Source organism: Orbicella faveolata, unplaced genomic scaffold, assembly GCF_042242905.1.
Source record: "Orbicella faveolata isolate gen_17 unplaced genomic scaffold, um_ofav_v1 contig_24, whole genome shotgun sequence".
Classification (NCBI taxonomy): Eukaryota; Metazoa; Cnidaria; class Anthozoa; order Scleractinia; family Merulinidae; genus Orbicella; species Orbicella faveolata.
The window spans coordinates 14,532,501-14,555,000 of record NW_028301552.1 but is presented as its reverse complement, the minus strand read 5'-3'; the positions used below and the strand labels follow the sequence as shown (position 1 = coordinate 14,555,000).

General features: G+C 45.7%; 6 protein-coding genes and 1 pseudogene across 6 annotated transcripts in view; 1 reads left to right on the top strand and 6 right to left on the bottom strand.

Annotated features, from left to right (window-relative positions):
- LOC149110519 (uncharacterized) overlaps window positions 1-19,181 on the bottom strand; it is a 27,864-nt gene extending 8,683 nt beyond the window's left edge. The window contains exon 1 of the mRNA XM_089290904.1: window positions 19,038-19,181. Within this exon, the coding sequence (XP_089147030.1) occupies window positions 19,038-19,104 (67 nt within the window). The 5' untranslated portion in view covers window positions 19,105-19,181. The remainder of the gene's footprint in view (window positions 1-19,037) is intronic.
- On the bottom strand, window positions 4,702-5,213 carry LOC149110523 (uncharacterized). Its single transcript, XM_089290902.1, has one exon. It carries the CDS (start codon window positions 5,186-5,188, stop codon window positions 4,763-4,765), a length of 426 nt encoding a protein of 141 aa, XP_089147028.1. The 5' UTR covers window positions 5,189-5,213; the 3' UTR covers window positions 4,702-4,762.
- On the bottom strand, window positions 5,891-7,275 carry LOC149110522 (uncharacterized). Its single transcript, XM_089290901.1, has one exon. The coding sequence runs from the start codon at window positions 7,259-7,261 to the stop codon at window positions 6,692-6,694; it is 570 nt and encodes a 189-aa protein (XP_089147027.1). The 5' UTR covers window positions 7,262-7,275; the 3' UTR covers window positions 5,891-6,691.
- On the bottom strand, window positions 7,296-9,225 carry LOC149110521 (uncharacterized; annotated as a pseudogene).
- LOC149110520 (uncharacterized) lies at window positions 9,192-10,669 on the top strand. The gene has a single exon (XM_089290899.1). The coding sequence runs from the start codon at window positions 9,224-9,226 to the stop codon at window positions 10,658-10,660; it is 1,437 nt and encodes a 478-aa protein (XP_089147025.1). The 5' UTR covers window positions 9,192-9,223; the 3' UTR covers window positions 10,661-10,669.
- Window positions 10,672-12,479, bottom strand: LOC110065572 (uncharacterized). The gene has a single exon (XM_089290898.1). It carries the CDS (start codon window positions 12,340-12,342, stop codon window positions 10,711-10,713), a length of 1,632 nt encoding a protein of 543 aa, XP_089147024.1. The 5' UTR covers window positions 12,343-12,479; the 3' UTR covers window positions 10,672-10,710.
- Window positions 19,182-21,818: 2,637 nt separating the features above from the next.
- LOC110058519 (uncharacterized) overlaps window positions 21,819-22,500 on the bottom strand; it is a 12,525-nt gene continuing 11,843 nt past the window's right edge. The window contains exon 4 of the mRNA XM_020765167.2: window positions 21,819-22,500. This exon is cut by the window's right edge and continues 263 nt beyond it. The gene's annotated coding sequence lies outside the window, so the exon portion shown is untranslated.

The following is a 22,500-nucleotide window of genomic DNA, read 5'->3' as shown; positions in this document are numbered from 1 at the left end:
CGAGGTTCACGCATTATATGACGGGGTTCCAAATATCTCAAAACAATTTCCAAGAATGGCCCCGTGTGTGGAGAATGGCAATATCCGAAAGGAACCCAAACAATAAAGAAATTTTGAGGTTTGCAAGAGAAACAAAGAAAAGATCACCGATTTGGTCGAACAAGAAACCCTAAGGTTAAATAGCGTTAAAGTAAGTTTCGGGTAAAAAGTGAAGTTCTCAATAGAAAGAAACGACGAAACGCAATTCATGGAGCATTATTTCAAAGAAGACCACCGGACGTTTTCAAAAAGAATGAAGAGGACCTGATAAGACAAAAATTTGACGAATTCATTGACAAGGCAAAAGGAGAAATAGAGCACTGGTCCGAGATGGGATCAGAATGGGCGGTTGAAAGGATACAGGTCGCGTACGTGAATGTTGCGCGCTATCAGCCACTTCGAGGAGGGACCTATCTGCCTCTTCCCGCCAAACTGGCGAAAAAGAAGGCAATAATCAACGTGAAAAACACAGACAACGAATGCTTGAAGTGGGCACTCAGAGCCGCTTTATTCCCTCCCAAAAACGGGAAAGATCCGCAAAGACCAAGCAAATATCCTGTTAACGATGGCATCAACTACGTTGGCATCGATTTCCCCACACCGGTAAAACAGATAGAAAAGCTCGAGGCCTAAAACCCGAAACTCGCAATAAACGTATTTGGCTGGGAAAACGATTGTGTGATCGTACACCAAGCGAACGTAAACAAGCGAACATGCCGCGGATAAACATGATGTTGATCGAGTCAGGGGAAATTCAGCACTACTGTTACGTAAAAAGAGAAAGCGCTTTGCTTTTCGATCAGACCAAGTACGAAGGCGCAAAGCACTATTGCATGCTGTGCTTAACCGGTTTCTCAAGAGCAGACTTGCCCGTGAGTCACAAAAAATATTGCAACGGTGTGAACGGCAGGCCGACAAGGATCGAGATGCCGAAAAAGGGGGAAAAATCCTTTCTTTCCGAAACTTCAAAAAACAGATGAAGGTGCCTTTCGCTATTTACGCGGACTTTGAGGCTCTTGTCAGAAAGATTCATGGCTGTAAGCATGAGAGAACGCAAACAAGCTACACAGAGAAGACCGAAAGGCACGAGGCATGCGGTTATTCTTACCTTGTTGTGAGAAGCGATGGTGAAGTGGTTGGTTCCAACACTTACAGGGGTGAAAACGCGGTTGGGGAGTTTGTAAGTGCCATTATGCAGGAGGAGGTGAAAATAAGAGAGAGTTTGGCCACACCAAAGCCGATTGAAATGACGTGGAAGGACTGGGAAGACTTCAAGAAAGCGGTCGATTGCCACGTTTGCAACAAAGCTCTGATAAAAGACGAATTCATGGATTCTTTGCCCGTCTGGAACTTTGAAGAAGAACCGGATGAAGAAGGCGTAAGAGAAAAATGGGGTTATTGGGGGCAAGGCCACAAAAAATGTTTCTACACGGCACAGAAAGAGAAGGAGAAGTAAGGATTTCAAAGGCTGAAAAGGCTGGAAGATGAAAAAGACAAGTTGGAAGCAGAATCACAGGAAAACTACAAGTACTGTGGAAACCCTTTACTTCAGAAAAACTTCAGAGACGCGGTAAAGGACCATTACCACATAACGGGCAGGTTTCGCGGAGCCGCGCACGCCGAATGTAACAAGAAATTGCGAATTAACCCCAAGACGGATCCAATACCAGTCGTATTCCACAACCTGAGGGGCTACGACGCGCACCACTTGATGCAAGCGATGTCGAAGCTGGACAAAGAGGTGAAATGCGTCGCCAACAACATGGAGAAATATATCACATTCTCGGTCGGAGGCCTGCGTTTCATCGACAGCTTGAACTTTTTGCAAGGAAGCCTCGATTCACTTGTAAGCGCAACGCCGAAGGAGGCATTGAAAATTACATCAACGATCTCGAAAGGCAGCGACCTGCTTTACAAAAAAGGGATCTATCCTTACGAGTACATGGACTCAAGGGAAAGATTCAGCGAGACAGGGCTTCCGGACAAAGAGAAGTTTTACAGCAAGCTGAACGACGAGCACATAACAGACGAAGAGTACGCGCACGCGAAGGCCGTCTGGGAGGCTATTGGATGCAAAACGCTGGGCGATTACCACGATCTTTACGTGAAAACTGACGTCGCGCTGCTGGCGGATGTTTGAGAACTTCCGAAAACTGTGCCTTGATCAGTACGGGCTGGATCCGGCGCACTATTTCACGTCGCCAGGCCTCTCCTGGGAAGCGCTCTTGAAAAAGACGGGGGTCGAGCTTGAGCTCTTCACAGACTACGAAATGCACCTCTTCGTGGAAAGGGGGATGCGGGGTGGAATCTCCATGGTGAGCAACAGGTACGCCCAAGCGAACAACCCACAAGTACCGGGCTACGACCCCAGCAAGCCAAAAAAATACCTCCTCTATCTCAACGCAAACAATCTTTACGGATGGGCGATGAGTTTGCCTCTCCCGATAAGAGGTTTTAAGTGGAAACGCGAGTTGCCCACAGAGAAGGAAATTCTTGGGATGAAAGAAAACGCGAAGAAGGGGTGCATTCTGGAGGTCGATCTCGAATACCCGCCAGAACTTCACGAGGAGCACAACAGCTATCCCCTGGCGCCGGAGAAAAAGGCCGTAAAAAAGGAGTGGATGTCGGACTACCAAAAGGGTCTGATGAAAGACCTGGACCTGAAACCCCCGGACAGCAAGAAGCTGCTGCTGACGCTTCAAGACAAAAAGGACTACGTAGTGTATTACAGGAACTTGCAGTTTTATCTGAAGCAGGGAATGAAACTGAAGCGTATGCACAGGGTGCTGGAGTTCGAACAAGAACGCTGGATGGAACCGTACATCCGGATGAACACACAGTTCAGGAAGAAAGCGAAGAGCGTCTTCGAACAGAACTTTTAGAAGCTCATGAACAACTCCGTTTTCGGCAAAACCATGGAAAACCTGAGCAACCGCGTTGATATGAGAATAGTGCGCAGCAACGAGAGGGACAAAATAAGAAAATTGATCGCCAGCCCTTTGTACTCAAGGCATGTTTTATTCTCAAACGACATGGCGGGGGATTGACATGCGAAAAAGCAAGCTGCTTCTAAACAAGCCGGTCTACACGGGGATGACGATCCTCGACAACAGCAAGATCCTGATGTACGACCTCTTTTACAACGAGCTTAAAAAGCAGTACGGCTCAAAGTGCGAGCTCTTGTACACGGACACCGACAGCCTTCTGATTATGATCGAAACAGAAGACGTCATCGAAGACGTGAAAAACAACATGGACCTTTACGACACGAGCGACTACCCGAAGGAGCATCCTCTCCACTCAAACAAGAACAAAAAAGTCTTGGGCAAGATGAAAGACGAATGTGCAGGAACCCTCATCGCAGAGTACGTGGGTCTGAGACCGAAAATGTACTCCATCTTGAAGGCGGACGAAAAAAATATCAAAAAAGCAAAGGGTGTGAAAAAGAACGTTGTCAAGAAACAAATAACGCATGAACAGTACAAGGAAACGCTTTTCGGTGGGAAGCAGCAATGGCATGGAATGAACATTCTTCGAAACGAGGGTCACGAGATCTACGGTATGCATCTTAACAAAATTTCGCTTTCGCCATTTGATTCAAAGCGATGGATAGATGATGCCGGTATCCATACAAAAGCTTACGGGTACATCGGCATGGATATATTGTCAACATTAACAGATGACGAACTTAGAAGGTTGGAGGCCGAATTTTCAAAGTTGCTCTGGGGGTAATTGTGTGTTCGGAGGGACAACCAGCAGCTCTTCACGCACGAAGCCGCGCTTGGGCCCGTCGCGCAGATAGTAGAGAACGGGCTGATCCGGTTTGGAAAAAGATCTTTCAATGCCGAAAACTTTCAAAGACCAGATCGGGTCTGTGGCTCTTTTCACGCCCCCCTCAAGCTCGCCGGGCTGGTAGAGATAACGAACTTGGACAAGAGAGGGGAGGATTTTTTCGCGTTTTCCGACAGGCCTCGTGTAAGTTGTCGACGGTCTTGCGTAAGCAGATTTTTCTTTGATGGCGACTGCGGGTTTCTTGCCGATAAGGCTTGCGACCTCGTTGTTCAAAGCCGAGATAACTTCAGGAAGTCTTTTGACCCAGGCAGTGGACCGCTTGCCCTCAGGGAGAAGCATTTCCACGGCGTACTGGTGCCCGAACAAGCGCTCGGCCAGGGTGCGGTTGAAACGTTCAACGATTGCCTGGTCGCGGTGAATGTCAACGCGCCCGCGCCGGATGAAGGTTTTGTGGTTGTCCATCTCTTTCGTGACAGCGCCCATGAATTCGCGCCCGGGGTCAACCTGCAGCATTTCAGGCTATTCGAGAGGCGAGCGCTTGTAAATCTTCTGAAAGGCCAGGGCGACCTCATCAGAATTTTTCGAAGTGAGGGGTTCGGCCTCTTTGTAGCGGCTGGCCACGTCGACAACGGTCAGCGCGTATTTGAAAACTTTGCGGCCGCGAGGAAGCTTGTCGTGAGGCAGAAAAAGAAGGTCCGCCTGATGGACCTTGTTGGGCGTTGGAACGTCGAATTTCGGTCGAGGAATTCGTTTCGGCGGGGGAGGTATATCTGCCAGAGCGCTTGCCTGATCAGCCACTTTTTTCGACTTCTTCAGGTACCTTAGTGGCTTCGGCTAATTTTTTGATCGCGGCGATTCCCTTCCAGTAGCCCCCGGGGCCGTAGTAAATCTTCGCGAGTTTGGCGTCCATATAAGTAAGGCGTAATAAAGTTTAAAGGAACCGGAAAGCCGCGTAGCCCAGAGTGAGAGCGCCGGCGCCCACGAACGCGAGTTCACCGTTTTTCTGCGGCTCGCTTGGCTGATAGAAATCTGAGAACTTGGGCTCCTTGGGCGGCGCCACCTGCGCACCGGGATGCGCCTGGTTGTAGAGTTTGAAGGTGTAGTCCGTGTTGGTGAAGTTCTGCTTGGCCTGCTCCTTTGTTTGCGCGTTGGTCGCGATCCAGTGGAGAAGTTGTGTTCGGTCGCGCGTGTAATTGGCGTAAGCGGCTTGATAAGCTTCGAGAGCTTTGTCGTGGCGCTTTCTTTCTTCGAGCGCGGCTTTGTCGCCCCCGCCGAGCGCTCTCGCCAGATAATTGACGCCGATAAAAGCCGTTGCGTTCAACACAGCCCCGCCAATCATGATCGCGATGCTCGCCATGGTTATATATTATCGGAAGCTTTTTTCAAATCATAACTCATTCCTGTTTTCCTCGAATAGTACCAAGTTGCTCGCAATCCAGTGGAGAAGGCCTTCGGATTCATTCTTGTATTTTTCTTTGGCGTTTTGATACTTCTCGGCGGCTCGCCGTTGGATATCTTTCAAAAACTCCGCACCTTTTTCGTCCAAGTTTGCCTCGATCCAGTCGAAATTGAGAAGTGAGCGCTCGAAACGCTCAAAAAACTCCTTGAGAGCTTCGTCGTAGATCTTTCCGTCTTCTCTCGCGGATCTCGAAACAGCCTCGTGAACGTCGACTCTTGCAATACTTGCCATTGCGCGGTAATATAAGAGACCGTTTTATTCAAAACTAAAAATTTCAAACGCTGTCGGGGAGGATTTTCTGGTCCTCGAGGTACTTTTTGAGCGCAATGCTGCCCACCATGACGGCGGTGAACTTCATGTAATTCATAAAGCTGCTGCTGGGATCGGAAGTGAAATTTTCTTTCACAACCTTTTTCACGGCCCAGCCGATACCCGCGGCTAATCCCGTGAGAGTTGCGGCGTCAATGACGGTCTTGACAAGCTTGTTGTCGGACATGGCGCGCTTGATATAAGGAAAGAACGAAAGTTTAGAACAAAATTAATTGGGGGGACCTGTATTTTCAACTTCTGCGAATTCTTTGATTTTGTCTTCTATTTCAATTTCTCGCCTGACCTCTTGTTTCATTTTTCTCCGCCTTTCTCCCTCTTCAACAAGCATTTCGTCGGTAAGACGTCTCACCATCCTCCAAGTCTTGACGGTGAAATCGGCCCAAAAAAGCATAATCCCTCCGATTGCTGCTGTATGGTTGAGAACCTGCGCAAGGCTCGGCATCGTGATATAAATCACACGCAAACGTTTAAAGCATTTTTCTTAATCCTTTTTTTGGCTGTGTCACGCGAACAGGTTCTGGCTCGACACTCGCTGGCTCAGGCGCGGGCTCCGGCGTTTTGAATTTGTCGAACGTGGTCTTGGCCATTGCCTTGAGCTCTTCACGCTTGTAATAGATCCCGAGCAGGGAAACGCCAATGCCGCCAATAGCGATCCATTGGTTGGCGCTGAGGCCGCCGCTCTTTGGGCTTTCACCTTTTGTAGACGCGGCTGGCACAGGGGCCGCTGTGGCGGCTTTTGCTTCCTTTTTTTACGCTTGATAAGCCTCGGCCGCTTTCTTCTGTTCTTCCCGGGCCAGCCGCGTTCTTTCGGCAACCATTTTTCCGGCGGCCACACGTTTGGGGTTTTTTACGCGCTGCGTGGTTGCAGTCGGAGTCGTCGTCGCTTGCTGTGTGACATCGGCGGCAGGCGCTGCCTTGGTCTCTTCCTGAGGCGCAGTGACGGCGGCAGGCGCGCTCTCGGATTGTTCGGTTGATATTGAAGCGAACCGTATTATAAGCAAATGAAAAAAAAGTTTAATTGCTAACAATTTGCCAGCAAGACCTCAACAGTTGCTGATGATTGGTGACTAGTTATTCTGCAGTTGCTGAGCCGGGTACTTCATCAATGCCCTCAACGCGAGAAGGGTGGCTATGCTCCGGCAACTGTGGACTGAAATCAACATGTTTCGTAATGATGAACACCGCGTTGGCCGCGGCAAGAAACCGGCCGTACTTCAAAGCAAGGTTGCCGGCCAGATTGGAGAGCTCTTTGTTCAAGATGTAGTCGTTTCTGAGCTCTTTTTGGTAAGCCTCGATGTCTTTGATTTTTACGGTCATTCCGACCACTTTGGTTGCAAGAAAAATGAAGCTGTCGATCAGGCTTTCCGTTGTCTCCGAGCCCACGTACGTCTCGTAGCGTTTGATGTATTTCTCGACCTCTTTGTCGTTCAGGCGCTTCACCTGCTCGTGGCTTAGCTGCACTCCGATAGCCTCTTTGGCTTTGCCTGTGGACACTAGCACGGCCAGCTGCTCGCGAAGAGCGGGAATGTCGGGTCCGGGGGCGGTTGGAACAAGGCTACCTGCGGGACCACTCGACGGCTCGGGCTCCGTTTGAAGAAGGTTCATAACTTCTGCTAACGCGGCGTCTTCTCCGGCAGCCATTGTGCAAGGCTATATACAGCTTTCATTTTTTTATTCAAATAACTTTACCCCGTACGGGTGGCGTAGAGAGAACACAAGATAAGAGAACTTTCGCTCTTTCAGCTTTGAAACCAGGCCTTTGTACTCATCAGGGGAGAGCTCGCCGGCGTAATCGTCAAAGATGGCTTTCGTTGTCCTGGCCGAGGGGGTGTAAAAGAGGACGATCGCCGCCACGTTCTCCCGGAAGGAAGATGTTATGCCGGTCAACTTCTGTGTCAGAGCCCACACGCTGATGCCCATATGTCGTGCAGAAAAGGCGAGATTCACCAGCTCGCCTGTGCGCCCTTTTACGTCTTTGGAGGCGGCGCAGTCGTCGAGGATTATGAGCATGTTGGTGCCCGCGAAAAGCCATCTCACGAGCTTCAACCACCTTTCCACGTCGTGCTGCTCGCAGACTATCACATCCATTCTCGGATCGTTTTCGCCAAGCCGGTGGTAGGTCTTGTTGTGCGTGAACGTCGGGCAGATGAGCACGATGTAGTCGAACTTTCCGCGGAAAGGGCCGTAGAGCTGGTCCACCACGAACCTCGATTTGCCAGAATTGGTCGGCCCCACGATGAGAGCGTTGAAGGGTATCTTGCTCGGGTCCATGTTATATTCCCCCCTGTACATCAACCATCTGATAATTCATAATGTTTAACTGGGAGTCGGCGATGACGAGTATGTGGCATTTTACGTCGACTGCGTCTTTTTGGGGGGATTTTTTCCGCTCAATTTCCAGCTGGACACCGTCCGTACTGTTCACAATACGCGTGCCGCTGCCGTGCATTTCTTGGTTAACCATGGAGCGCATATCAATCACAAGCCCGAACTTATCACCGGTGTAAAACTTCGTCATATCCATGTGCTCCGTTTTGTTTTTTTCTTTTACAAACAGGTTGCGGGCTTCTTCCCACATGTCCTTGCCTTCGATGCCGTCGTTGTAAAGCATGTTGGGCGAGCCGTTGACCGTGACGCTTACTTTCGTCAGATCGGGGAAGATGAGTTTTTCTGAATCTCTTTGGCCAGCAGTATATGGCTCTACAAACAGGAGGAGGAAGGCTTTAAGCGATGCTCTTTGGGCGTTGACTGTGATGGTGAGCTTCTGGTCAATTTCTTTTTTGAAGGGCACCTCATTGTCATGCAACACGTGGTCGTAAAGGAACTCTTTTCCGTTGTAGTAAACGCTCTGCGCCTCGTCTGCCAGAGTCTTGCTGCGGATCATTTTGTACTCGAGCTGGATGTTGGTCAGCTTGTATTTCAGCTTGGTTGTGTCGGTGCCTTTGACAACGTGTTTTGCTTCGGCAAGGGTTACTTCGAACATGAGGTCGTTATAAAGGGCCTGGGGGTAGAAAGTACCGTGGTCGGTTAAGATCTGATGGTCCAGCCTGATCCGGTACTTGCTTCCGTACACCTCGTTCAGCTTGTTTTCAGCGTCGACGTCCGAGGTTTTCTTGTCTCCCGCGTTTGAGCGGATCTTGCACAGAACCTCGCTCTGAATCCCTTCGAGAATCCTGTTGTCTCGCTCTTCCTGCGAAAGGAAAAGGTCTTCGAAAGTTTTGTAGATATCTTACCCAACCGTGTCTTGCAGTTTTGTTCCCGGAAACTTCACGACCAGCCTGTCAACAAACGCCCGCGTGACGTTCTGTACGAGGGAGTTGTTGGCTTCCCCTCCAGAAAGGTCGATGTCAAAGAGAAGCGCTAGCGAGCCCGGCACCAGAACCTCGTTCTCGTTCAGCTTGGGCACGTAAACGTACAGCTTACTGCCGGGGTTGGCTTCAGAGGGGGTAAAGGTGATTCGTTTGACCGCGCGCTCGGCCTTCATGGCGTGTACGGTCTTTTCGCTGTACGTTGAGCGAAGGTTCTCTGGAACAACTGACATTGTGTATAAAACACCGGCAATTATTTCTAATTTGAAAAATAATAGGCTTGAAATATATCGCTATGGCGGAAGGCGGTGGCGAATTTGGTCACGAAGACCCGGACCTTGACAATCGGCTTGACCACGACTCTGATGAAGGCGAACAAGAGGTTGACACAACCCGTCCTTCTCAGGCAGGCGCTGCGTCCACTCCCTACCAACCTGGCGACCCCCACCACGGGGGCGAACAAACGGAAATGAGTACTTTCCCTCACCAGCAGTCCGGCCTGCCTGACACTTCTTATGCCGAGACGTCATTTGGGGGAGAAGAAAACCCCTTGATTGAAAGAACACCTTCAATCAGCGATCTTCAAAAAGAAGGTTATTTGCTGCAAAAACTCAAAAAAGCTGTCGATATGATAAAAGACAAATTCCCAAAAGCAAACTTTGAAAAAATCACAATTAGAAGAGGCACCGGAAAAAATGAGGGAAAAATTGTTGCTTTGGGGTCTAAAAAGGGTGAGTACAAGATTCTAAAAGATGATGAGTCAGGCTTCATGCAAAATTTTTTAGACAGCTTCAAAGATAAACTTGGGCCGAGGGCTGAACAAATTATAGCCGAAGACCGAGATACAATCATAGAACAAGGCCAAAGACTGATAGAAGCTGAAAACCAACTAAAACAGGCGGAAACACTCTCTTCGCAAAGAGAAGAAAAAAAGAAAGAAGTGGAAGCCCTTAGACAAAAAATCGCGCAAACTGATGCTCAGATTGATGGCATTCAGGATAAATATGGTTCGAATCTTGATAGTGAAGCAGAGCTGCGTAGACTCAAACAACAGAAAAAGAACTATCAAACCGATCTTGAAAACAAGAAAAAAGCTTTGGACTCGCTCACAAAAAAAGCAATGAACAGAGAAAAGGAACAAGCCAAGGTTGACAGACTCAGGGCCAGCCTCGCAGCAAAAGAAAGTGAAACAAACGCCATGGAAGAAAGGCTCAACCAAACAAAACCTTTGGACGACCTGAAAGAGCAGGAAAGCGAGCTGCAGCGCCAAAACGAGGAAGACCAGGCGATCATCCAAGATGAGAATGCCTCGCCCTTCGAAAAAGAAGCCGCAGAAGGCAGAGTGGCAGAAAGAAACGAAGAGATCGCGCGTTTGCAAACTCAGATCGCGGAAAGGGAAAGGGGGCGGCCTCTCTTGGAAAGGGTCAAAGAGATCTTCAAAAAATATGGCGTGACCTTGACCGCTATTCTTCTCGCCGCCGGGACCACAATCGGCGCTGTCATCCGGGTCCTCACCAGAGGTTTGAAAGCCGCCGGCAAAGCTTTGGGAAATGGCCTCAAAGATATTGCCGCGAAACTCGGTTCTCTGCTGCCCGGGCTGATTGGCTCGATTGTGAGCTTTCTTTTCAAAGCTGCCGGCCAAGTCGTCGGGTTTCTGGCCGAGCATACCTGGCTGCTCATTCTTGCCGCGGTGGCCTTTTTGTTCGAAGAATATTTTAAGAAGCAGCGTTAACCATCGGGGCTCTGCCCCGCGCCCCGGGGCTGTGGGGTGGAACCCCACACTTACCGCCAAACCATGAATAGCAACGCCGATAATCCAACTACACCGACAATTACAGCCGTTTTGTTAATTTCTTGCTGCGGTGTTTTATCCGTAGCCTCGGGCTCTATTTTTTCAGCTGGTGGCTGCGCTTGTTGAGTTTCAGACGAAGCTGGTTTTTTCGATTCGGCTGTTGCGGCTTTGTGTATCGGGTTGGACGGCTGGCTGTTGGGAGGGTTAATCTTTGACGGGCCTCCTGCCATGATTTTGAGCCCAGCTTTTTTTGTGTCTGGATTTACCTCGTTTTTCACCCCCAGTTTCATCCCGGAGAACGCCTGTTTGAGCTTGTTGTTGTAACCGATTGTGCTTGCGGTGTTGATTATCATTTGCGCGGGCATGAACCAGGCCATGGGGGCTACAGCGAGATTGAGCCTCACCTTCGCTTGATCCACCGCGAGCTGGTACCTTTGCACGCTCTGTGCCAGGTCTGGCTGTCTGATCGCGTCTTCCATCAGCACTAGGAACTCGCTCTGGGCTTCTCTCGCCCGACCGCCAGAGCCGAGAATGCTGCTGCGGACGTTGACTTGCGCGCCCAGGATGCAGTAAACGAAAGCCTCGATTGACTGGTTGATTCTCGACAAGCCCGCCTGCGTCAAACCATTCGCGGTGTTTGGCACAAACCAGTCCGCTTGAGCATCAGAAGCGGCCCCCGGCTCGATGTAATAGATCAGGTTTCCTTTTATCCCTTTCCCGCCTTCATCACTGAATTTGTTCCATCCTGGGTATTGGTAGTCAGTTTTAGTCGCGCCTGACGCGTACATGTAAACGCTTCCCAGACCGTGGTTTTCCCCGTGCGTGAAACGGAAATCACTCGAGGGGGCAATACCGAACTCGCTGCATAACGTTTTGTAAGAAGCGACGTCGTAATGATTATTGTATAGGTTGAAAGGCGGGTCTCCGGGCAAAGCGCTCATGCTCTGAATACCTCCAAGCTGGTACAAAATGCGCCTGACCGTGAAGTACACGTGGAATTTGTAGAAAGCTCTTATCTGCGGGGGAAGATCCATCCGGCTGTCAAAGATTTCGCGAGAAACTCCGCACCCCTGTGTCGCGCAGAAAACCGCGAAGTTGAGCTGTTGCGGCCAATATTTCATGTCAGGCCCTCCTAACCAGTGTTTTGATTCGGTTCCAGACGTGTGCATGAGTTTGGTGTTTTGAAATATTTCTCGGAATTTTGTTGTGAAATATTGGTCAGGCGTGACGTAGATTTGTATCGGGTCGTCAAATATTTTCTTCAAGTTTGGCGCTTTGCCGTCGAAAGGCACCGCAGGGATGGCCAATGAAACTTTTGAACCAAACGGCGCCAGCTGAAAAGGAAACCCTCCAATCGCCCCCGAGCGCTTGTCTTCCAAACCGAGCGCCTTTTTCATTTCCTCGCTCCAATATTTTTTGTCTGAACCGAAGACGCTTTGAAGCGAGCCTGGGCCCTCTTTGAAAAAGATTTCTTCCGTAACGTTTTTTCCGTCGGTATTCCCCTGAGCAATGAAACGGGATCTATCGGCCTTGGGGAAATGTGCCACAAACTCTCTCCATGCGTTTGACTTGGCTATTGCGTCTTTTATCACAACGTTAGGATCTTTCCACACATTCGCCATGTATTTTGAACATAATTTTTTTGTTGAATATAAAAATGGTTGTTCTCACTGTTGTCACGCAACAGAACGGAGAGACTATCTATTTTGAAGACGCGCTCTCAGAAACAAAATATGTCAGACTTTTGAGTTGTTCTTTTTTCAACTCGTGGCATAATCTGAGTTCTGTTGCAGAATGTTTTTAAAAGGAACCAAAGATGTGGTTGCCTGAAGGGCATTACAATGTCGAGAGCATCGCAAAAGAGCTGCAATCCAGTTTTGAATATTACAAGAAAAAAGGTAAATTGGCCTTAGAAACGAATAACCCCAATTCTGTTCTTAAAATTACAAACGTCGCTGCTAATTTAGGCAACACTAATCAAGCGAAAGAAGTTTCCGTTGATTACAGTTTGGCCAATTTTCTTGGAATCGGGAGAAATATGAGGAAAGAAGAATATATAAAAAAGCTTAACAGCCCCAGTTGCTACTTTATCCACTGCGATCTCATCGACTCGACAAAGAACTTTTTGAATGGAAAGAGGTCAGACCTTCTTGCCAAGGTTGACGTCAGAGGAAAGCCTTATGAAAAAGTCAGCTATAACATGGACTCATCGCAAAATGCTTTCCGTGGCGCTTCTACAGACAAGTTCATAAATAGCATCACCATCAGCGTTAAAGATGAAAACGGTGAACTCTTTGATTTCAAGGGCTTGCCACTTCTTTTTGAATTAGAGTTAAATTGAACACAATTTTATTTGTTGAAAATAAAATGGTTGTTTTCACTATTGTCACGCAACAGAATGGCAAGACAATATTTTTTGAAAACCCGATACCGAAAGTGCGTTTCATGAAACTCATTTCTTGCAGTTTGTACAACAGCTGGTACACTTTGAAAAAAAGAGGATCAGCAACCTTGATTGGCTCTGCCACCGCAATTTTCTTTCCAGGGCATTACACTTTAGAAAGTTTGGCAGAAAAAATAGCCAACATGTTCACCATTGTCGGTTATGATATGGAAACTAAAATGAATAAACCTCGTGGCTTGCTTCAAATCGTAAATAAAGGGTTCAAGAAAGTTGTTCTTGACACAAATTTATCGAATTTTCTTGGTGTTAACCCCCAGTTGACCACTAAAACACTCGTAAAAAGGCTTTCATCTCCAACAACATATTTTATTAGTTGTGATTTGATCGACACAGAACGGAATCTGTTCAATGGCAAAAGGTCAGATGTATTAGCCACGTTTAATGTGAAAGGGAAGCCTTATGAAAAGGTGATCTACCTGGGTTCTCCGCAACAGGTTTTGCGAGACTGCTCTACAGACCAGTCCATTAATAGCATCACCATTAGCGTGAAAGATAAAAATGGCGAACTCTTTGATTTCAAGGGCTTCCCTCTTCTTTTTGAACAAGAAGATCTGTTAGATCTTATAACCGCGCTTTTAAAATTTAACTGTTTGCTTAGCACTACCGTCGGAACGCAGTGCACATTCCAAAGCAGTCATTGATGATTCTTTTCTTACTGTAGACATTACATCACTTGATCAACACAAACTGTATTATTGCACCATCAGTAGTAGCCATTGACAAATCTCCGATGACGTAATGGCTTTAATCTTTGTAGAACTTTCTTCGGGATATGTATGGGCGTGAGCGATATGAATGACACGATAATAACACCATTAACAACAGCTTTCTTTCTTAAAAGTCATGATTAAACTTAATTGGTGTTTTCCACGAGTAAAGGGCTAGCACAGTAGTCACACAAGTCATATAATTTAATAATAAAACTCTATCCCGACCGATGTATCGATTTTGGTCACTCCAGTGACCACAGATTGAAAACGTGACAGAAAATTGGCGTTACTTTTGATTCTCACAAATTTGGACAGTGGGATGATCTCATCATTAGCCAATTATAGGCCATCTTTCAGCTCTTTTCGTCATATCCCCCCTCGGGAGAATTGTGTCAAGTTAGCTAATTTAGTATGCAAGCCACCGTAATGGCGGTCACCGTCGACGAAATGGTTATTTGCTCAAAATTGGGGCAAAATCTTTCGGAGATGGAAATCAGGACATTTGTAAGGATACAGAAAGTAATTTGGGGCCGGTTGCTGGCTTCTAAGGCTGAATTTATCCAGAAGTAAGCTGTATTTTCGTTTTCGTGCCGAAAGCCATGCGATGAAATATTATCGGCTTGTCCTGCTGTCTTGCTCTGTTTTTCTCTTGGTCGTTTTTGTAGCCCGCCGAGGCCAGTCTTTCGTCTAAATCAGTTGAAAAAAGTTCAAAAAAGATGTTCCCATTCAAGTTTAAGCTCTCAGGTGATAATTCTGGAGTTTTTTGGCCGAAACGTTCGGCTTTGTTATGTTCGTGTTTTTCGGTTGCTATGGGCAACCGTTGCTTCCTTTGTTAGGTCAAGTCTGGGGAGTGAGGTCACAAAAAAATTCTAATTAATTCTGGTTTTGTTCGATTTCGCTGAAATTTTAACACGATAAAGCTGTATTGTTAACGAATAGATTTACCGCCTGCCGATGTGTGGTAGCTATTAATGCTGAAGTGTTATATCGCTTCGAAGTCAGGGTTTTGAAGAGATTTTTTTGCAACGTGTGGGTTCGGCGTGATTTTGTAATCGGAGGTTTTTGTTGACCCCGAAGGAAAAAATATCCAGAAAAGGTCATTTCATCGACGATTCAAAGGAATATAAATATGTATATGTTCCGAGCGAAATTTCTGCTGAAAAGATATAATTTTTGACGAACGCTGGGTTTTTAATTTTTTTCCCGCGAAAGTCAGAATCGGAGATGAGATTTATTAATGTTTCAACAGCTTTTGGCGAGTAAACATCACAGGTTGCGTGACTCAAAATTTGGCCGAGTGGAAGCTTGGGTCTGGTCGCAGACAAATCTGCGAAAAAAAAAAAAAAAACCACGGGTAAACCATGAACCGCGCTTGGCCCGTGGCCGCGCGGTTAATTAGAGTTAAATTAATTTTCTATATAAACGCAATGTCTTCGGCCAATCTGTCGCCACCAAGCGCGCCGCCTGCCGAGAATGAAAGAAGAATCTATCCAAGCCTTCCCGAAACAATGAATGCCGAAAATTTCCGGCTAACCGAGATAAGCAGAATTGAAAAAGAAATATCTGCTGAGGTCGAGCATTACAGGCTTGTGTTGAAAAAATACAAAAAAGCCCTGAAGCGCTTCACTATTCCCTGGTTGGCCTTGGCGCCTTCACAGCAGTTCTTTCTTCTGGAGCTGTTGCAACATCACTCACTGGTGTTGGAATTGTTGTCGGCACCCCTGTTGCCGGGATAGCCGCTTTATCTGGCGCAGTTTCCACTGGCCTGTCCGTTGTCAACAAGAAGCTTGAACGCAAAGTCAGTAAGCACTCGAGAATCCATTCTCTGGCTATCGGGAAACATGAATCGATTAACCTCGCTGTCTCACAGGCTCTTAATGATAATCGGGTTTCTGACACGGAGTTTCAACTGATCACACGTGAAATGCAGAAATATCGCCAGCTTAAAGAGACTTTACGCTCGAACCTCTCGCGAATACAGACAAGTCCAACCCAGCCAGATATCGAAAAAATAAGAAACCAGGTTCGGGACTAGGTTCGGGAAGAATATAGAAAAGAACTTGCGGATTAAACAGCAGATTTGAACTAAATTTTGAGCGAAAAAACACGAAAATTTCTCTTGTCTTATCAAAAAACAGGTGATTGTGTTACGCCGCGGGGGCCGCAGTCAAGTGTGAAATAGGGAAAACCCCCTGATCAGCTGTTTCTTTTTATCGCTCAAGTGAAATCTCTTTGTTCTACCACGTTTCTTGCCCAATTTTTTCTCGAAAAAAGGCAAAAAGTGCCATTTTTATTGGCCAGGCCGAGAAGAAATACCGTATTCTAACAAACTGTGGACAAAAAATTGAAATCCGTCTGTAAAATTCCTTTTGACTTCAACATTCCTGATGGCTTTGAAAATTCCTGATCGCTTCAACTGAAGCCTAGAGGAATGCAACAAGCTTAAACTGAAGCCTTCAGGAATTCGCAACGGGAAGCTGTATCGCCTCAACCGGAACCGCGTCATGAAAGCATTCAACAACTTCGCGTGTAATATCACGCACGTGTCTCTGCCACTCTGGCGTGAAATATTCATTCACGAGAAACGCAATCAAGTGAACACTGACAAGCATGTTTTATGGTATGCAAATGAAGCCGTAGATTTTTAAATGTAATTATTCGAACGGAGGTTATATCGTCGCCGCCTTTTTCGCTAACGCTCCCTGCCAAAAAGGAACCACTCGTGCCAAGCATAAGAATCCCCGGAGCATACTTTTAAAAAACTCTTGTACTCAGGGGTGGCTTCTACGAGAGGTATTATCGGCGGGCTTAGCGTTGCTTTATGCGCAGTTCCCTCCTTTTTGAAACAGGGGAAACAACACTCCTCGAAATCACAGTCCAGATATTCGAAACAAATAACCATCGGCACAATCTGCTGCTTGAATTCGCAGAATGGCAGTTTTAGAATATTCTTGTGTACCTTGTCCCACCCCATTTCGTTTTTTTCCTTATTTTTTATCGCGATGTACTCCTTGAGAATCATCTCACGAAGCTCTGGAGGGAGGCTTTGAATGGTCTCGGAAGGTCCAGAGGCAGCCATGTCGGTGCAGTATTCACTGTGCATGCACTCCTCCAATAGGAAAATTTTTCTGGCGCACTTTTGTTAATACTAGTGAAGGGCACATCCGCGCATATTTATTACAAACGTTGCTGCTTCGCTGGACCCGCTTTTTCGCTCTCACGGCTCTCTCTCACGGCTCTGGCGCAGCACTCCCGGCTCTTGCGCAGCGCACATGGCTCTGGCGCAGCGCTCGCGGCTCTGGCGCTGCGCACTCAACACTTTTTCCTGACATACTCACACACACACATATAAAGTAGCCGTTCTGGCGCAGTGAGAAGCAAGAGGGCAAAATCCGTCCGAAAAAAGCCCACCAGTTCATTCTCCGAAGTTTCAGTCTGAGGAGAATGAACTGGTGGGCTTTTTTCGGACGGATTTTGCCCTCTTGCTTCTCACTGCGCCAGAACTGCTACTTTATATGTGTGTGATGCCTTAGTTATTTCACAGAGTGGGCAAATTATTTTAGCAAACTTGATTTACACGTAAAAGGGTTATTTTCGCAGAGAAAAGAAAGTGCTAAAAATAACAGACACTGACTGCATGATGGCACAATTCAAGGATTCTATAGGATCACAGGGATCACGAACGCATATACTGACGTAGATCACATAACGCTCGTTCTTTCTGGTAGCAATCATAAGCGTATCCTAACAAGGGGCTGAACTGGATTAGCAACTGAAATAATTTTAAATATTTCCCAATTTTCAAAACTGTGCGTGTTGCGAAAAATATTTGAAGGATAATAAACACAATAGCCTCCATTTGACCTTGAAAATATGCTCGGATATGTCCTCGGACATTATCTGTTCCTCAAAGCTCACAGTTTTCCTCGAGCTACGCTCTCGGAACAGATAATGACCGTTTGCGGACAAACATCCTAGCATATTTTCGCGCCTCATTGTTTATATATATGGCAAATTGTTCCAAGTTCTGTGTTAATTTTCATACAAAGACTAGCTGATATACTAAAGTAGATAAATAGAGGATATTACACAGGGGCGAGAAGATATGAATTTTATGTTCGAGTGGCAAGAAAAATATATTGTTATTGAGATATTGTTCTTGCCACGAGGACGTAAAATTCAAATCTTCGAGCTAACGTGTATTGTTCATTTTATTATATAGAGATACCAAGGACGGCGTTTTTGACGATTTTCCGCAAATTTCCGACCACTTTCCGAAGATTTACGAAGCTTCTTCAAAACTTGTCCGAAGGTCACACGAACGTTGCCGAACATTTCCCGAAGACTACCGAAGATTGCCGAAGATTGCCGAAGAATTTCGAGGCAGACCCGAAGATGTTTCGATGATACACCAACGAATTTAAGTGTTGTTTAAGAGATAAACTTGACATAAGTGAAATCATCGAGATCTTCACTAATTAGGATATGGAAAATACGCCACTCGAGTTCCGGATGCGGTTTCGTATGAATTTTCCGAGTGGTGTATTTTCCAGTAAAGCAGTCGTGTCTATATAATAAAAAGTAACACAACACCTTTGATATTCGAAATGTGGTAAACATATCACATCTCGTACCCAGTTTGCACACATATAATTACTGATTTCTCGGAAACTGAGCCCTGATCATGAGTTCCTCGAAAACGCAGTGTTGCAGAACTTTACATTTGGCAAATATGGTGCTCAGAATTGTGTGTTTTTCTTATCCTACAGTCATTACTAGACTAAAGCTGGTTCTTTTATTGATACTATCTAAGTTTTGCGGTAGTCGGAGATGTTCTCGGTCATTACCGGCCTCCAAATTTCAGAAAAAAGTTTGCAATAACTGCACTTTCAGCGTTGCCATAGAGCAAAATCTACATGGTCTAATTTGCTACACAAAATAGGAAAACAGATGTCAAAAAGCCCTTAAGACCTCAAATATATCAACAACAGAATTTTAGGATTAAGGAGGAATGTAGACTAAAACATCCAAACGTTCCTTTGCAGGCACGGCAGTGAGTTGAGTTTGGCTGTAGAGATAGTTGTCTGCTGCTTCACTTAATTTGCACTGTCGTAGTCGGAATTAAATGTTATGATGCACTAACCTTTGACTTGTACTGGAGACATGCTTCCCAGCAAGAGAACGAAACAGAGGAACGATGTCTTATTCATTTTTTCCAAAACTTTACTAGTGTTTAGTTTGGCTACAATCACTCAATACTTCGTTTGACGCTGTTTATACTGGCGTGACTCTTTAGTGTCGTTGTGTCGGCGGCTTGGTGACCGATGGTTTGCAATTTGGCAACATACCATTGGCTAAATTCAGTGGCATGATCATTATTCATCCAATCACAATACCTATCATTGGATGGGGATTGTTTCGATTTGTTGTCCATTTCTCGAAAACCCTAGGTCTGCTAGCCTGCGAACGCAGACGTATTGCCGGCTGTCGCTTGACTCCGCCGATCACAGTTTAGCTCAAGTAGCCCAGAACTACTGCGCGAGGTATTCGCTGCGAGGAACACTGGAGTTTCATTCTATCATGGAATCTGATTGGCCAAAGAGAAACAAAAGTCATTACGTCACAGAAATCGTTTCCTGGCTCGGGTTCGCAGACGTTATTTTCGGTGGAGTCAAGCGACAGCCGGAAATACGTCTAGTTCGCAGGGTATAGGTCTTCTTGTCTTTCCGAAAATCATTAACTTGGCCTTTTTTGGTACCTAAAACGACAGTTTTATCATTCCGAAAACAACAGAGATTAAATTTGTCATATCGCGAAAGTTCAAGGTGACAATTTTCGTAATAAATTCGGAGGGGATTAGAGGCCGTCCGAACAGATATTTTACCACAACGATCGGTCTGGTGCCCTGTTGAATGTAAAAGCAACCGGAGAAATTTCTAATTTCAGCCTTAAATTACTTACACTTGTGAGTCGTTTTCGTTGTTGTCCTCTGAGTTTTGTTCAAAGTCTTGGCCCAAGACAAATCTTAGTACCAATACACTGAACAAATTACACCAAGAAAAATGATTTGCTCGGTTTTTATTCTCTCCTTGAGGTTTATCGAAAAACCCACTAGCTCCCTGCGCTCACTCGTTCGTTTTCTGATACTACTCAACTCGTAAATAAAACAGTGCGTGTGCACTTTCCATGGAGTAATCGGTCGCTCCATAAAAATCAAACTGCCTTTCAGGTCCGTTCACGCTCCTAAAGCTGACTTTTACGGTGGACTGAGCCAAACTGAAGTCGTGTTCTCTTTACAATCCAGGCGAAATACTTCCGGATTTTTTGTCTAACACCCTGTGCTACTCAAAAATCCGAATTGATAACAATTTTCATAAAAATATTAATTTTTCCATTTCCAACAGAATATTAAATGTAAAATAAAAAAATACTCCATAAAAAAAAGTCTCCGGCGCCTCTTTTCCTGGCCTTATGAAGCCTGCTGTTTTTCACCTACCAAAGCAAGAACGTCCAAGGGGTAGAAAATCGATAATCGGTGGGAGAAAGAACCGATCTGTAATCGTTTTGTTAAAAGTTTAGCTTTAAAAGAGTGCAGTGACTCGCAAGTACCAAACGGCCGTATACATTAATCATTCCATTCCATTTATTTTGCTATTGCTTTAGAGCCCTTTTAAATTTTCCCTGAAAAAACGAACTACCTCTACAGTGCTACAGTTTAATGCACAACGATCCCATATGAACTAAGAAAACAATGCAACACTGTTTTCTTTTAATTATAGCGCACTCTCCGCTAATCAACTCTTCTCCCTCGTCGGAATGGACGTTAAGGCGCTTTATATGTTTGTGCTAATTTTACGCTGGCTTTGACTTCTGAAATAAGCATGACACAAGTAAAGTAAGCCTAAGCGCAAGTTCAAGAAAAATGTTTCTTTTTTGTGCTTTTGCCTGTGCTTACTTCATCCCGGTGCACACTAGCGTTTTCATGTACTTATGCTTGTGCTGACGCTTGTGCTTATCTCACAAGTGGGAAGCAGGCGTAAAGCTCCTTTTAAAATGAACTCATTTTCTGATGCGTCTGTCCTCAATAAAATCAGCAGCTCTTAGAGCCGGCCGACTCCTATTGTCACAGCTGCCAAGAAAGCTGGCACACAAGCTACAGCAGTGTCAAAGCCGTGTGCCCTTCCACCGTGCTTAACATAACAACTGACGTGATATTTTTCAATAAGTGAAAACAATAAAGCTTAGCAAAAGACTAGAGAAGACGAACGTCTGGTTAAACTACTTGGTAACCGTGTGTGCTCAAAGTATTTCGTATCTTAAGGGTCTCTTTTTCACCCCTTGCTGAGACGCAAATTCGCCGGAGCCAAATTCGCAAATTAGCCAATCAAAAGCCTTGTGCCTTACTGTTCTGCGATATCAAGTACGTTACTGGTCTGATATGGCCGGATTTTAACGTGGCTAAATTTGGAAACGGTAAATACCTATTCGTACCCTTTTTGTAAGCTTGATAGCATTTCAGTCTCTTTTGGTCTCGTCATGGGTATTTTGGCTGGACTTCGTCTACTCAAAAGACGAGCCATCAAACTCGCCTGATATGCCGCTCTTAAAGCTAACGAAAAGGAAATACCCGCGCGATGGTGTCAGCTTAGTGTGTCTACCCCAGCTGACTACAAAAATAACCCAATGACTGCGCGAGAACTTTGGCGGTTATTGCAAAAATTAATTGTTGTGAAAACTTAGCACCAATCCCAGCGGCACCTGCACTCTGAGCTAATGCAAATGCACTTCCAGAAGCCACATAACCTCCGTAGATGGTGGACTGCAAGAGATCCCATAGCAAATCCTGTGGAAGTGAATGCTACTGCTGTGAGGCTCTAAACGGCATCCAGGAACACAGAGACATCAAAATAATGCAATGAAAACATAAGGCAAGCGACATTTATTGAAATTATTTTCTACGCGTAGCATTTAGAGCAATTTTTGAAGCATTTTCATACATTGCCTAATAAACGGCTAAAATTGTAAGGCAATAACCAACAGCATAATGTCACGTATTAATCATATTTAAAGGGACAGTATCATGAACCAAACCAAACCAAACCAAACCAAACCAACCCAACCCAAACCAAACCAACCCAACCCAAACCAAACCAAATCATGGAATGTTGGTTTCGGAAAAATATTAATTTTTTAATTTTCACCAGAGTATTAAATTTGAAATACGTAAGGGAAAAGCAATCCAGACTCTGGCTTTATGCAGTCTGCTGTTTTTTGCCTGCCTAATCAAGATCGTCCACTAACAAAATGTTTCTCATAAGCTGATTCGTACACGGGGTGTGGGCCGGAGAAAGGACTCGACGGCATCAATAGTACTGATATTGTTTATTGAATTTTAAGTGTAGATTAATGCAAGTGCTGCAATCTGATGGGCTTAGCATTTGTATTCTTATATAATATGGCTGAATAGTGCCGTGATTTGCAAGCTTTACTAAAAGGCCGTTAGTCATTTCTGTACACCGCTCCAATATTTCTAGAGATATTCTTGATTCAGTATGTTACTAGGCACTTTAAAACCCTTTTACAGAATAACAAAGTGCTACAGTTTA

What these genes read in the sequence shown, in the direction of transcription:
- LOC149110523 (XM_089290902.1), bottom strand. Translation starts at nt 5,188, where the DNA reads ATGGCGAGCATCGCGATCATGATTGGCGGGGCTGTGTTGAACGCAACG.
- LOC149110522 (XM_089290901.1), bottom strand. Translation starts at nt 7,261, where the DNA reads ATGGCTGCCGGAGAAGACGCCGCGTTAGCAGAAGTTATGAACCTTCTT.
- LOC149110520 (XM_089290899.1), top strand. Translation starts at nt 9,224, where the DNA reads ATGGCGGAAGGCGGTGGCGAATTTGGTCACGAAGACCCGGACCTTGAC.
- LOC110065572 (XM_089290898.1), bottom strand. Translation starts at nt 12,342, where the DNA reads ATGGCGAATGTGTGGAAAGATCCTAACGTTGTGATAAAAGACGCAATA.